At 42.0% G+C, this 15,872-nt stretch overlaps 1 protein-coding gene across 2 annotated transcripts in view; it reads left to right on the top strand.

The window, feature by feature from the left end:
• The window catches only part of LOC140368636 (adenosine kinase-like), a 256,046-nt gene that overhangs the window by 88,060 nt on the left and 152,114 nt on the right, over window positions 1-15,872 (top strand). For both annotated transcript variants that reach the window (XM_072455627.1, XM_072455628.1), the window contains exons 5-6: window positions 10,494-10,666; window positions 13,367-13,475. In XM_072455627.1, coding sequence (XP_072311728.1) covers window positions 10,494-10,666; window positions 13,367-13,475 — 282 coding nt within the window. The remainder of the gene's footprint in view (window positions 1-10,493; window positions 10,667-13,366; window positions 13,476-15,872) is intronic.

Raw genomic sequence — 15,872 nt, 5'->3', positions numbered from 1 at the left:
CAAATATATTTGGGTTTTAAACCCGGTTTAAAAACCCACTAGAACTAAACCAGGACTAAACCCAGGATAAACTGCCCTAACGACCACATTAACATGACCCTTGTCTTCAGGAGCCACGCTCCGTCTCCTCTGGGTGCTACAGGAAGTGACTTTAAAGGTGCTTATCCTCCGTCTGATGATCTGCTCATTATCGTGTTGATCATTTACAGCTCGGCTCCTCGCGCTCCAGTCAATGGTCGCAGTTTTAATGGCTTTGGCTCGATGCCCACTGCAGCTCAGGGTAAAGACTGTCCTGGTTTTATAAGAGGATATACAGGGGGCTCATCAACGGAGCGCAGAGGGAGCTCTTGTTTGGAAAAGCTAATGGCAGCAATGATAAAATGTATGCTCCGCTATGTAGTAAAAAACAATTAGGATTATATTTAAAGGCAATAGCAGTAATATGTGCAGCTACTGTGTTATAATTGCAGCACAATCACTGCTAAACCTGGGCCGCCCTTAGCTGTCATATTCTGAGGGCACATCATGTCACAGAGAGCGCTTTTGCAAACTTTACTCGTAAGTGCAGAACCCGCAGCGAAGAGCTTTTAACGCTTACAGATTGGATAATTGGATACATTTAGAACCACTGCACCAAATGAAACCATAAAGAAGGTATCAGGTTGTGCCTTCCTAGTAAATGCTTTTGTAATGGCAGTGTCATAAAACGGGACGACGGAGCGAATGCGGGGAAAAAGGGCAACAGCGAGTGTTTGTGGCTGTGAAACAGACCCAAGCTGTTCTTTTTCATCGTGTTTTGGCTCGTTTTTGTCATCTGCATTTACTACCAACACATCAACTAAGACAGACTGTTTTCCAAACCCTAAACCTAACCATAACCTAACCATAACCATTACTAATACCATATGTTCCTGACTATAACTCACACTTTCTTTCATAGTTTTGGCCGGGGTGCGACTTATACTTATATTTATACTTATATACTCCGGAGCGACTTATATGTGATATTATTTGTTATTTTCACACTTGCAACCGCATTTCATACTCCAGTGCAACTTATGTATGTTTTTTTCTTCTCTATTATGCATTTTTTGGCTGGTGCGACTTATACTCCGGTACGGTGTGTAGGGGAATGGAGATGGACATTCCACGGCCAGATAACAGAAAATCTCTCTTTGAACATTGGGGGTTTTTCGTTCTCCCTCTGTCCCTCACCGCAGGGAGCCGCTGTGACTTGTGTGATAACAGATCTTCTCCCCACAGTCTTACAGGAGGACGCCCCGATGAAAACTATGTTTTATGTGATTATGCCATGAATGTTTGTCCGAATCAACTCCGTACACCGCATGTTTCACCTTGTGTTACGTATTTTTCCACTGTTTAAGGTTTTATATTCCCAATGCTTTAACTCAAGTGCTCATCACAGGTGAAAGAAGATGTAAAATGTATCTACCTCAAGAAATAATGTGTACAAACTGCCCAAAAGTGTCTAACGTGTAAATGTTAAAACAGGGTTTAAATGTTTTGCCATTATTTACGTTACTCTAGCTTTATTTTCTCGACCAGGAAATGTTAAACGGGAAGTCTGCGCAGTAGCGCCCGCCCCTTTCGCTCCCAGCATGCCCTGCGGGCCAGGTATCAAAAAGACGCTCCAAGCTAGAAACGTTCTCTTCTCTTCCTCTTCTCTTCTCTTCTCTTCTCATCCCTTTGTCTTTTCTCTTGGGAGCCGTCTCCACGGACGAGCCTTTCACTTTTTCCTTTGTCTCAACAAAAATCCGTCCTTCACGTGGTCGACAAGGCCATGCCAGCCCTGGACTCTGAAACCACCTGAAACCACCTGGAACCACCTGGAACTAAGCTTAAGCGCTAAACCGGACAGAGACTTTCTTTGCTACTTCGTTTCTTTTCTTTTTGAAGTAATCTACGCCGTTTACGTGGATCAGCGCTACGCTCTCATCTGAGTAAAGGCCGCGTGAGGAGCTAACACGCCGCTAAAGCGTTCTACCGCTAAGGAACTCTCGGATATCGCCTCCGTTGCCACCGGCGCCAAGGACCTCACAGCCGCCGCTGCCTTCCTCGCTCCACGGCCAGCACACCGCTCCACGGCCAGCACACCGCTCCACGGCCAGCACACCGCTCCACGGCCGCCGCCCGCTTCACGAACCTTCGCCGCCACACCGCTACACGCGACGCCTCGCTACGGATCTCGTCCGCGGACAAGGACCAGCCGGACCGAGTCTCTACAAACCGTAAGCCGAGTTCAGTGTGCCGTTCTTTTGTGGCGTGGTTTGGGTAGAGCTCAGCTGTTCCTCCTCCCTTTTAGCTTCTCACTTTCCCCCTTTTTGATATAGATTAGCATAGACACGTTTGATTATCAAAGGCAAAACCCTGGTTTAACATTATCTGCATGCAATTTGCTGTCAAATCTGATCTGATCTGATCTGGTGTTTTTGATTGCCCTTTGGATAAATAAACTACACGAAAGAGTTATTGACTATTGTTTGTTTGAATAGACTATGTCCCTGAATCGTGAAACACCCTTCAGACCTTTTTAACGAGCGCGATTAAGGACCGTATCTTAGCTCTTTGGGTTTTATCCTGGTGCCCCGTCTTGTCTCGTTTCTGCTGAGAAATCTCCCTTAATCATAAACTGAATACATGTAGTTTGAGACCCTACAGGTGCAACTTATAGTCCGGAAAATACGGTAACCCTTTTTCTAAACCTCTAAACCAGTTTGACAAATAAACTATCAACAAAAGTTAGCATTGAATTGGTTTCAAACTAAACCAAAGCAGCCGTTATAAATATATCTTTAAACTATCAATTTATCATTATTTATAATGTTTTTTCCATGTCCAACAGAAATGGCGTTAGAATAGCAGTGAGAACCGTCAGAAGTAAACAACTGTATATGCAACTGTATATAAAATGTGTATCGTTTTAAACATGCTAACTCGATGCTAACATTTCATATGATTGCATATCTTCTCATACAATTAACACATACCTGTCATAACGTCAAATTTAAGTTATGATTATTGTGCAAAGGAACAACACAATTTAACGACTATTTACAACAGCAAAATCTTTTTTCGTTAATTCCCATTGTCAACATATCATCATTCCTCACATTTGAGACCAGCTTTGTTAAATCAAAACTTCTGAAGAATAAAGTAACGTTAACTGGATCTATAATAATAAGCCAGATAAGCAAGATTTATAATGGTGGGTGTTTTTGGACTGAATTAAATGCACCTTACATGCATTAAGGTAAAAGTGTTAGCTGATTCTTTCCCTGGATTGGTTTAGTTAGTTAGTTAGTTTGTTTGTTGTTTGTTTGTTCTTTCCGTGTCTTGCAGGCTGCTCTATTCTTTCTAAGCATCTAAAACTTGCAGAGTAGGCTAAAAAAAAGAGCTCCAGGTACTCTCGACAAAGACCCTCTCTCCACCTGTACCTGCACTTCTTTGATACATCCGGAGCCCGTACGCGTCGCCCCCGTTGCCGCCGCATAGCCCCGTTGCCCGCGGTGCCAGAGGTGGCGGTCTGACAGCTGCGGTCTCAGCTCTTTGTGTCGTTTTAAACAAGCTTCAAACACACGTCCATCACAGTCAGTCGCGGCCCTGGTTCATACGAGATCTCCGCTCCGCAGACCTGACAGCGACGAGGCCCGTTAGCTCCTGTTCAATCACTCTTACCCGGAGAGAAAACTGCATCAAACTACACACGGGGGTCACGCTGTCAGCTTTTGTGCCGTTGTTACAAGAGGAAACGTCACGATTTTGACGATTATTATTCACAATTACTGACGGCGTTACAAAAGAAGAACCGACGAATGATTCATTTAGTCTCATTCATGCTGTTGATACATTGATTTACAAAGTATTTGACCAGCTTTATGAAATCAAACTTTCTGAATGATAAAGTAAATGTGACATAATGTGGTGTATGGAATGGATTAAAAAAAAAAAAATGCTTTTGAAATTCTCTAGATTATTCTGTGAACATTGGGACTTGAATAATCACACTTTATGTACTTACCGTATTTTCCGGACTATAAGTTGCACCGGAGTATAAGTCGCAACAACCAAAAAAATTTCAAAATAAATAAATATAATATATAGATATCTTCTACTGAGAGTGTTTTTCAAACTTCCTATAAGTGATCTGTTCTTTTCTTCTGTATCTGCCTCTGTATCTACCTGCGTTGCAACAATGAAATTTCCCCATGTGGGACAATAAAGGAATATCTTATCTTATCTTATAAATATAAGTTGCACTGGAGTATATTTTTTTGCGGAAATGTATCACTAAATCACTAAATCCATTGAATTCTTCTTCCTCTGTGTCACTTCTAAACAACTCCACAAACTCCAGAGGAAGAGGAAGTGCAGATTCTTCTTCTGTGTCGCTTAGAGCCTAGAGTGCCCTCTTGCGTTTGTCAGTGTGAAAATAATTAATGATATCTCTTATAAGTTTCTCTGGAGTATAAGTCGCACCTCGGCCAAAACTATAAACTATAGTCCGGAAAATACGGTCTTTCAGTGACAATGCATAAGAATAAACATCTCTGTAAATATGCCAGAATGAAGTCTTATTTTTCATGTGTAGCTCCATGCCGTGTAGTTCGATGCAGCGTTCTCTCCAGGTAAGAGTGATTCGCTGTCAGGACTGTGGAGCTTTGACTGACTGTGATGGACGTGTGTTTGAAGCTTGTTCAATGATCAATTTAATCATCTTGACGTGGTTACGACGTGCAATGTTCGCGTGTGAAGAAACTACACCGAGTCACGTTTTCTTGACTTCCAAAAAAACAACTCTTTGAAGGTCAAGAAGGTGAATTTGTTATGGATTTGCCACTTGCTCGTGTCCATTGAGATGTTACTGCTTGGCCTGGAATGTTCCTCAGTATGGCATTAAACCTCCATGGAGACGAGCAACTAGCGATGCCACCAGGCTGAGTTACAGGTCAGCGACACTGTAACAAGGTTTTTCCAGTCAATTTTACCAAGGAACACAACACGCCTGTAATTGTATAAGTTTAATGCTTTACTGTGGAACACAATCTCTGAGGCAAAACAGAAAAGTTAGATTGTGCCCCTTTGATATTTGCCCTTTAGTTTTCAGTTGTAACTCCACAAAACAGTTAATTTAACCAAATTTTTGCCTCTGAATGTAGCCACTGTCTCACAACCAACCATTTACATAATTGAAGCTGTTGTACATAGCTCATGCACAGCCCCCCCCCCCCGTCTATTCCCAGATTATGCGAGATAATGCCTCCCCATTTCCACGAAAGCGCCGTCGGCCTGGGGTCGCGCCGAGGTCGACCAACCCCTCGCCGGCCGCGCGCTCATGCTTAGTCACATCCCAATTACCCTTCGCTCTGGCACCGCACGGAAATTGCCAAAACGTACATCGAGGCAATTCATTTTCGCGGGCCGCTCCAGTCAAATTAAGAGTCTGGGATGTCCCCCGGCACCGGTTACACTAAAGGGAGGGAGAAATTGAGCTTGAAAACTGATCTTGAAAGGTGCTAGGAGCGCGCTGTGATGTATTTACTTAGCTGGGGAAAGGCGCCGGTCCCGAAAGATTAATTATATCGCAAGATGCACTTCAGTGTCTGTAGAGAATGGATTAAAACAGAGTAGCAGAAGTGGCAACGCATCGGCTACAGGCAAATATATGTACAGTTGTGTTGATTAAAATGCAGCACGGGGCAGTAGAGGCTGGTGAGAATGACAAAAAGGACATCACGTTTTTGTCTGTTGTTGAGTATCTTGTATTCATGAGGTTTAATTATCAGAAATGTGTAAAATGTCTGTAAAAATGTAATCACAGTGCGGAAATATCATTTTATACCCGATATACCCTTGTTTTTAAAGTCTTTTTGTTTCGTTTGTTACTAAAGGCGATCGATATACCAGATATTCTTGTTTTTTTTTCGATATAGATTAGATTATTTGAGTTTTAGCATAAAGAGGATGTTCATTCAGTTCTTCATCAGTCTGTCGTCATAGTTGGATTGATGTGAGCTTCCATTAGCCTTTGGTACGGTAAAAGCAACTTTAAACTATTCAAGGACCGTGAAACTACATTAGGTCTAGTCACATTCTTAATGTAAAACGTATTAGCTCCAATGTATATTTTTCTGTCCCATAATATCGTTTATTTATTTCCTGACCTGGAGTCCATAAAAAGAGAGACAACAATGCAAACAAGGTCATAAAAAAAACAGCACTGCATCTGGAGCAGCATCGCCCCAAGAGAGTTCATAGAGACGTAAATGATGTAACGTTCAAATTTTGCACATTTTCATAACAAAAATTGCGATTTTATCAATTTTTCTACGCTGGTTGTGTCCTCAATACTTTATGCAGGTTAAGACACTGTCAACCCAAGTTCAGGTAATTTATTAAAAACAAGAAAGAGCTCTTCCAAACTTGTTATTTCAGCCCTTCTATTGGCTTATCCCAACCAATAACACGGCGGCGTCTCCCTCAAAGTAATGAACATTATACAGTACGTTCTCGACATGTGCCGTGGGAGATCCGAGTTCACTACAACGCAATCTTTTTCTCCTCCTCCTTTCGGCGATGTGCGATGATTAATCTCACGTACTCTCCAGGTCATCCCCGAAAGCAGGTCCGTGTCTGCTCTGGGGGCCCTCAGTCAGCAACAAAACAGAAGGAAGCTGCAATAACCGCTCCGCACATCGATAAATCTTCACAGGGTAAAATTGAACGCGGCGAGCAGCAGGCGCACGTCACGAGACGCACAAAAATGTAGCGCGGCGATGCATGATCCGAAGCTCTGTTTGCAAATGTAGCAGGTGCATGAGTAACATTTTAGATTGAAGTAATAATAGAAGTTATAAAGTATTATTAGGGCGGTAGGTTTGAGGCGAAAAGGGAACAGAGCTTTTTCCCGTAAACTTCCACGTAAAGCTGTGTAATTCAGATCAGACGTTCCAAACCATCTGAACCGGCCCGCAACCTAGCTTCCAAATAGAAAAAATTAAAACAAAATCCTGTTTACTAGTTTAATTCGTTCAGGGAATAAAACTGTGGAACAAACTGAAGGAACAAAAAACAAAGAATGTCTAAATATAAAACCATTTCAAAAAAAAAAAACTTTAGAATAACTCACTTTTGAAAAGTATAAGAAGGAGAGGATGACCTTTTGTCATTAATTAACTTCTTTTTGTCTCGTTCTAAGTAAAATGTTAAATAAAAAGTTACAGGACATAATAAAGGAAGCGGTTTATTATAGTTTTAACGGCTGTAATGAGGGGTTGGGAGATAAAACCTTATACTTCATCCCACTCCTTTTCCAGGAAATTTGTGTTTTACTACATTTCATTAATGCTGTTAATGGTGATCATTGTAGATTTACATGATTTTTCTTTTTTTGCTATATGCTCAGGGGAAAATAAAATCTGGGTTAGCACTAGTTTAGACTTGGTTTAATCCTGGTTTAGTCCTTGTTTGATTCTGTCCGGTCTTGGTTTAGACCTGGTGCAATTCTGGGTTAATCTTGTATTTATTTGTAATATTTTGTCTAATATAGCACTTATTTATTTATTTTATCATTACCGAAACCCATCTAGTGTTGGGCATAATCTGTGCGCCCATTGCTAAAGTGGCAGCGTGTTGTACACCTCTGGCCCAGAAGAAGAAGAAGAAATCTTGTACTAGTTGTAGTTGTTGTTGTTGTTGTTGTTTCCAAGGCGATTTCAACTTAAGAAAGACAAGAAAGCAAGTGTAAAGCTGCTGACATGGCCATGTTTACAGAAGCCGGAGCCTCGTATATGAGCCGCAGTATGTTCAGAAGGAGCTGCAGTTTGAGAGCCATCTGCCTGGGCTGAACTCGGCCCGTACAGACTGCACACTCAGCCTACAGAAAGATGTCTTCCACGGAGGACACATGGAGTTTAGCGCGAATAAACAACATACTGTGCATCTGATATATTATTCATTCATTTTACGTTTGGGGGCGCGTGGGATTCTGCTGTCCGCTCGTTACAGGACGTGAGAGCGCGTGATGTGGCGTTGTTTTGCCTTTAAGAGGTGCTGCTCGTCTGCTTCTTTGGAGGTTTCGCGTGGCGTTGTGATCAGGGATGTCGCGATATCACATTTTTAGCGTTACGTTGTTTGGGAGACGATTTAAAGACTATTCTTGATTACTGAAAGTGTGACCGAACAGCGACATCGTCCATTTTCTTTCATTCTTGTTGTTTTATGTTACTGTTCTTCAAGTTTGTGACCGACTTGTCGTAATTGAACTTTCTGACAGACAAAAAACAGTAAAATATGACAAAAACAGCCAGATACATTTTTTTTAACCGGTATTTACATTTTGATAGACTTTTTGGACCATCTATTGAACAAAAAAATACTTAATTTTGCTTCTACAATGGTCACAATAATTATTTTTTGGTTCTTACGGTTAAATTGTGAGTGACCTGAATAATCATGATTATTGACTAACATAATAATCCCTAATTGTGATGGGATTAATCACAGTTTGACTAAATTTTGATGCTTAGGAACTGACTTGATGCCCGAAGCCTATCAAAATACAGACAATTGAATGTAATTTTCAATCCTGAATAGTTGTATTTTCTTAGATTTTCCCTGGTGATATTAAATGACTTCTGACATAAATGCAGACCAGTCTAAAACTATTCAGGAAAAATTTGATTCGTTCCTATATTTATGTGTTTTCTTTTCTGCATCGCTCTCTTTCTGTTTTGTCTTGATAGTAGTTTCAATATCAATTTAATATTTGCGTTAGTGGGTGTCGATTCAAAATATTTAAATTATTTTTTGACTTCTCTGTCCATTGTTGCATACATGGCATAATTTGAAAAAAACATTGACATGAAGGTCTGTTTGGCTGACAAACTTAAACATTTTCAGATTACATTCGTTGTTTTTTGGCATTTTATTCTAAACTCGTGGTTGTGTCGGTGTAATCCCTCATTCGTCCAGGCGTGTTCCATAGTAGAAAAAGCTTCAGTTGTAGTCATCTGGACTCAGTTTGAAAAAATAGACGTTTCGACTCTCATCCAAGAGTCATTGTCAATAAAAGAATTTAGATCGAGAACTCCGATATTAATACTGTTCTGTGGTAAGACCCACCCATTGGGAGGAGCCTTCCTGAAGTAGAAAGAGTTGTTTGTTTCAACAGAAACTCCCCCCTTGTATCTACCGAGCTAGCCTATTCAGAATCTTAATGGGCTATAAGAATCCTCTTTGTCTTTGTGAGACCCTGGCTCAACCACCCTGAGTACCTGATTAGCATCTAAATGCCCTTGTCCTGGTCCTCTACCTTTCCAGGGGTTCAGTAACCCATTATAAATAACAGGAAGATTAAACCTTAGCCCTCCATTTCTGTTTAAAGAAGGTCTTTCTTTTTTAACAAAAATAGCTTCCTTGACTCCTCTTTCAAACCATCTTTTCTCCCTGCTTAAAACCTTCACCTCACCGTCTTCAAACGAGTGATTAGAGGCTTCAAGATGGAGATGCACTGCACTCTGAGGTCATGAACTTGTATTTCTTCTGTGCTGATAGAGCCTCTTGTGTAGAGGCTGTTTTGTCTCACCTATGTAACGTTCTTTACAGCTTTCTTCACTGCATTGGATCGAATAAACTACATTGCTCTGTTTTTGAGTCGGCAACTTGTCCTTAGGGTGAACCAGTTTTTGTCTTAAAGTGTTTCCTGGTTTAAAATAAACAGGGACTTCGTGTTGTCTAAAAATTCTCTGCAGTTTTTCCGACAGGCCAGAGACATAAGGGATAGAAACACCCTTCTCTGTTCAGTTTCCCTTTTGTCCTGCTTCTTGGTTCTCTTCACTCTGTTGAGAGCCCAAGCGGGGTAACCACAGGCTGAGAGGGCATTTCGGACATGTTTTTCCTCTTTCTTCTTGCCCTCTGAGCTGGTGGGCACACCTTGAGCTCTGTGTTGTAAGGTTCTGATCACCCCCAGCTTGTGCTGTAGTGGGTGGTTGGAGACAAAGAGCAGGTACTGGTCCGTGTGTGTAGGTTTCCTATATACTTCTATTTGGAGTTTCCCGTCCTCTCCTCTGATCGTGGAACAATCAAGAAAGGCCAAGCGATTCTCCTTAGCGTCTTCTCTTGTAAACCTGATATGTGGGTCCACAGCATTGATGTGATCAGAGAAGGTTTCCAGCTCGGTAGATACAAGGTACAAGGGGGGAGTTTCTGTTGAAACAAACAACTCTTTCTACTTCAGGAAGGCTCCTCCCAATGGGTGGGTCTTACCACAGAACAGTATTAATATCGGAGTTCTTGATCTAAATTCTTTTATTGACAATGACTCTTGGATGAGAGTCGAAACGTCTATTTTTTCAAACTGAGTCCAGATGACTACAACTGAAGCTTTTTCTACTATAAACTCGTGGTTGTAAAGAGTATTGGGCGATGATTTACAGTTAAAACCTTAAACCCGTTTCCCTTTGCGTGTGTCGCAGTGGATGATCCAGAAGCCTCACAAAGTGGCCACGTTCTTCGGCTGCATCGGGACGGATCAGTTTGGGCGGATCCTGAAGCAGAAGGCGGACGAGGCCCACGTTGACGCGCACTACTACGAGCAGAGCGCGGAGCCCACGGGAACCTGTGCCGCCTGCATCACCGGGGACAACAGGTGTGATCTTAGATCTTTACTATTCCATGGTTAATACATGTGTTATTCTTAGGCTGTAGTTCCATTTGTCCTGGTTTTGCACCAGTCTGAGTCCTAATGCAGATTTGATTCGGTCACATTTTGTCACATTCTCATCTTCTCGTTCCCCAATTTGGATGTAGTCTCAGTTTAATCCCAGGGACTAAACCTAGAACTAAACCAGGACTAAGACAACAAACTGCGGTAAGTGTCTGTTATGTTACGTAACATATGAACAGTTATTCAGATAACTATAGCATAAAGAACATGCTAACAAGTTTACCAAAGCATCAGTTTTACCCCAAATCACTCAATCCACTGAATTCTTCTTCCTCTGTGTCACTTCTAAACAACTCCACAAACTCTGGAGGTAGAGGAAGTGCAGATTCTTCTTCTGCATCGCTTAGAGCCTAGAGCAGGTATGACTAATTTTTCAATCAAATTATTATTTCTATACAGTTTAAAAATCTTATAATCAAAGTACTTGTAATATTTATCCATCAAATGTTTTAAATCAGAATAAAAACACATCGATTGCCACTTTTTGAGCCCTCCTAAGTTTGGACAAAAAGGACATATTTACGCTGCAAAAAAAGTCCATATACGGCGCAGGATTTACAAAGCGCAACCCATTTAACAACCTCCACATGTCAATAAAGTCACAGGAATAAAACGTTTCCCTGTGTCCCACTCTCCCGGTGACCCTGAAGGCGGCATGCGCATTCGCCGCTCTCTCAGTTTCCCGTCCGCGGCGAGACCTTTCCCTTTTCCCGCGGCCTCCCCGGCTCCTGTTCGACACCTGTACGAAACATTACATTACCCAGCCGCACTCCCGGGGCGAGCTCTCTGACCTTTGTAGGCGTCGGAGCACACATCAAATATCCCACAAGGCCGAGCGGCGGGGGCCAAACGGCGAGTGATTGACAGTAGCGGTGTGGAGTATCGATCCGGCGCCGCTCCATCACCGGCCGCTGTTAGAGACGTGACAGGAGGAGAGGAGTCGAGGAGCTTTACTGGAGCTACTCCGGCCCGGCCATCGATAAAGCCTAAAGGTCCCCGATTGTGGCACTCGCGTGTCATTCTGGTCGAGTGGAACGGCGTGATTTGGTGGAATGTCGTGCCGGCTTGGCTTTGAGTGGACATAAATCGGATTAGAAAGAACTAATGGGGCAAGAGCGAGTGCAACTGGAACGAAACAGGCACATCAAATGGTCACAATTAAAAGGTCAAAAAAAATTTACATAAATCCTGTAGTTTAGACTTTGACATTTTAGGCCTATTCTAGTCCTTGTTCTGATCTAGTCCAAGTTTTAGTCCTAGTTTGTCCCAATTTTGATATGGAGAACCCTTAGTCCAGTGTTAAGCGCTGTGTTCAGTTATTTACATACAGAGTTATAAGTTTATTTATTGTATTGTAGCTTGAAAATGAAGGATAAATGATATGTAATCACAAAAACAGCAGAGTACTAATTAATCTCAGCGTTTTGCCCTTGCGAGTTTGCCCTTGTAAGCTCCCACCATTTAATAAAAATAATAATACAGGAATTAAATAAAGAACTTCCTGTGTTGACACATTACATACCAATTACTGAACATCATATTGCCTCACTATTGTATTAGTGTGAGTTAGTTTTTAAAATGCCTTTGAGTTTTAAGTTTCATGACAACTAAGAGAGTGTGATGTTGATAAAAAATGAATATCTCTTTCTTGTTTTGGAGTATCTGGATGACAGCCTTAAGGCGATTATGTCAATCCAACGTAAATGTGTTAAAACGTATCTATAATCGCATTAGTTGAGGTTTGATTATCAGACAAATATGAAATATCTGTAAAATGAATCACAAAAGTGCAGAATGCAAATAGAGGACGCTCCTTATACCATTATTTTAGTGTTTATTTTTGTAGCATTTTTACTACCGTATTTTCCGGACTATAAGTCGCCCTGGAGTATAAGTCGCACCAGCCAAAAAATGCATAATAGAGAAGAAAAAAACATATTTGCACTGGAGAATGAAATGCGGTTGCAAGTGTTTAAATAACAAATAATATCACATATAAGTTGCTCCGGAGTATAAGTATATAAGTATAAATATAAGTCGCACCCCAGTCAAAACTATGAAAAAAGGTGCAACTTATAGTCCGGAAAATACGGTATAAACAATAAAATTTTGCGTATATTCAAAACAACATTCACAATATCATCAACATTTGGATATATTGCCCATTACAACTTTATTTCCATTTGATTTTAGAGTTATAGCATCACTACTTCCTCTTTTATACAGGCTTTGGACCAGCACAAAATTATGACATTTGTGACACTTTGTCGTGGTATCTAAAAAAATAAAGAAACTCGACCGAAACAATTTGATAATTCTGTCCAACCGCGGCCCTTTTTAATCCCTCAAATGTACCGTAATTGGCCCGGGGGCCTTACTCTGAACACGCGTCTCTTCCAACGTCCCGAAAAGATGTGTCTCAAACCGATTTCATGAAGCCGTCCGCGCGACTTCTTTCACCTTGGCGCTTTCCCCGACTCCATTATCACACCTCCGCATCGCCGAGAGCAACGGAGTCGAAGTCTGCGAGGCCCGAATGTTTTTTAGCCATGTTTTTGAGCTGAAATTAAGATGGATGATAAGCGTGGAGGCGGTGAAGATTTATAGTGTCTGTCCACGCAGGTCCCTCGTCGCTAACCTGGCAGCCGCGAACTGCTACAAAAAGGAAAAACACCTGGACTTGGACGGCAACTGGGAGCTCGTGCAGAAAGCCAAGGTCTATTATATCGCGGTAAGTGAGATCCTGTATGGCTCGAAATGACTGTTCCCGGAGTCCATTGCCAGGAGAGGACCAAATGTTAAGAGGTTTTATTCGCGGGGAATTGCCTCTGTAAGCCGTCTGCATTGTGAACACGGCTATTCATGCCACTGTGCAGGGAAATGAGCTGTGTTCCAAGACAATGCCGGCTGTTGTAAAGGGTTCTCGAGCTAAAAGAGGAACATCGGAACCTTCTGTGCCACCGTTTGTTCATAGTATGATCTGAAAGTAGGGCTTGCGAAAAGAAAGAAAAAAATAATATATGGATCACACTTTTTTACTTTTTGTTTTTGGAAGCAATTTTAGTGTCAGAAAATGTCATTATTTCAAAAGCTCCAATCATTTGTCAGTTGTTTCAGTCAAATGTACGCAACTAAACGACAGGTTTATTGGGGTTAAAGGGCCGTCATCACCGCTTGCGGCTGTAACCGGCTCGTATGGTGGCCTGTGTGATCTGTAGTGATTAAGTGAAATGTTTGTACGTTTATTTTACTTACTACTTGTGTCGACATCTCAGCATGCATCTTTGGTTTTGACCTGCCGCGCGGGGCTAAGCCTTTAGCCTTTAGCATTTAGCATTTCTCCAATTTGCACTCGTAAACATCAGCTTCTGGATGATCTGCGCTCACGTGAAAACTGAGGGATTTTATGTGCACATTTACAGGCATGATGTCAGCGTAGCTCTTAAGCACTGCACATTGTAAATTTAAGATTGACGTGAGAATTGTGAGAGTAATTACACAACTTTGACAGCCCTATACGTAATAGTCAACTGTATTATGTATTTTGTCCCAGTTTAATCCTGGTTTTGACTTGGATTTGTCCTGGTTTAGTCCTGGTTGTTTAGTCCAGGTGTTTGACCGGTTATGGCTTTGTGTTCTTGGGCTTGAGTCACGTGACCTTTTCCTTTTTCCTTTTATGGACACTATTCTGTGGACCTTCAAAAGAACAGCAATGTTTTGAATTGTTTATCGCTTATCAACAGTGCTAACTTTACACCACCTGAATGAATGACCGATCCGAGTCCCGGTTTAGTCCTAGTGTGTGATTACGGCTTGTCCAGAAGACTGCAGCGTGCGACGTGATTGGAACGTTTGTTTTTTTAAAGACTTTCGGTGACACGAGCGGGACTGGGGCGGACAAATGCGAAGGTAACGTCTCTCTCAGGGGGTCAGCCAAAGCTCATGTTTCAGAGTTTGGGATTAAGTTTAAGTCTAGTGGATTACGGTTTCCTTCTCATCCGGAGTCCAAACGATAGCCCTGAAATCACACCGCATTCCGAAAATGTTTAAGAAGTCCACAAAGACATGCATCAAAACTGTGTCTAACGTTAAACCCGGGACGTCTGAGTTCAGTGGCTCCGAGGCATGATTATTTTTCTGTTTTTAGCACTGAATTTATTTGATGTTGTTTTCCAATCTTCAAATAGCCTTTAAAAAGTAATTATTAATACCCTAAGTAGCCTGAATCATTCTTCAACTATTTTTTCGTTATGGAGTCTTTCTTTATGCTTTATTAAGGCTAATTAAGTGTACTTAAGTGGCATTTCCTATTCCCATTGCTAATTTTTGTACATCAACAGCTAAACAAACTAACTTTTCCTGCCTCTAGCTGGTCATAATGTTACGCCTGAGCGATGCTACTTCTCAAAACTCCCCTCTCCTCAGTATTAGCCCTGTCCTTTTAAAACATTTACAGTCCGCCGTGGTGGAGGAAGTGGCCGCTGCCCTCTCGAATTTGATCCTTTTCCCGCTCGTACGGTGTGAAATGAGCTTTAAATCTCCCTCATAAAGCGCCCCCTAATAAGGTCTTTCTCACACAGCCTAATGGGACCTAACCCACATAAACCTCGCCGCTGCCCCTTCTGTTACCCCACGCCTCCAACATGGCCACTGTAGTGCAATAACAGCAGAGGTTTCATAATTAGCCTCCCAGTCACAGCAACACACACACACACACACACACAAACACACACAAAACTAAATCTGCTACAATCCGTGCCAAGAAACGCAGCGTCCCTCCTCTGCAGTCCTCTGTGTGGTCGCATTTTTTAGCCCCATAGCTCTCCCGCATTAGTAAACAAGGCACATCACCTTTTTTTTTTTTTTTTTTTTGCAAATTGGCAGTTGTTTTTTACCCACATCCGAAGTCTCCGTGGGATTTTTTAGCGGCGCATAGAAAGGCCACAAATGGGTGTTTTGTCAGTGCTCGGAATCTCAAACGGCGAATTGGTATAACGTCCCTCCCCCCCGGGCGTCTTTGTCAAAACAGGGGGATCATTCTCTTTATTAGGGCCCCGTTGGCACCGCCGAAGTACTTAGCGGGTACGGCGACGCGGCTATTTCCACTTAATACAGTGCGGGGCCGGTC

This window comes from Eucyclogobius newberryi, unplaced genomic scaffold, assembly GCF_026437365.1.
Source record: "Eucyclogobius newberryi isolate DKJ021-1_F unplaced genomic scaffold, fEucNew1.0.hap1 SCAF_20, whole genome shotgun sequence".
Taxonomy (NCBI): Eukaryota; Metazoa; Chordata; class Actinopteri; order Gobiiformes; family Gobiidae; genus Eucyclogobius; species Eucyclogobius newberryi.
This window is presented reverse-complemented; position numbering and strand designations above follow the sequence as displayed.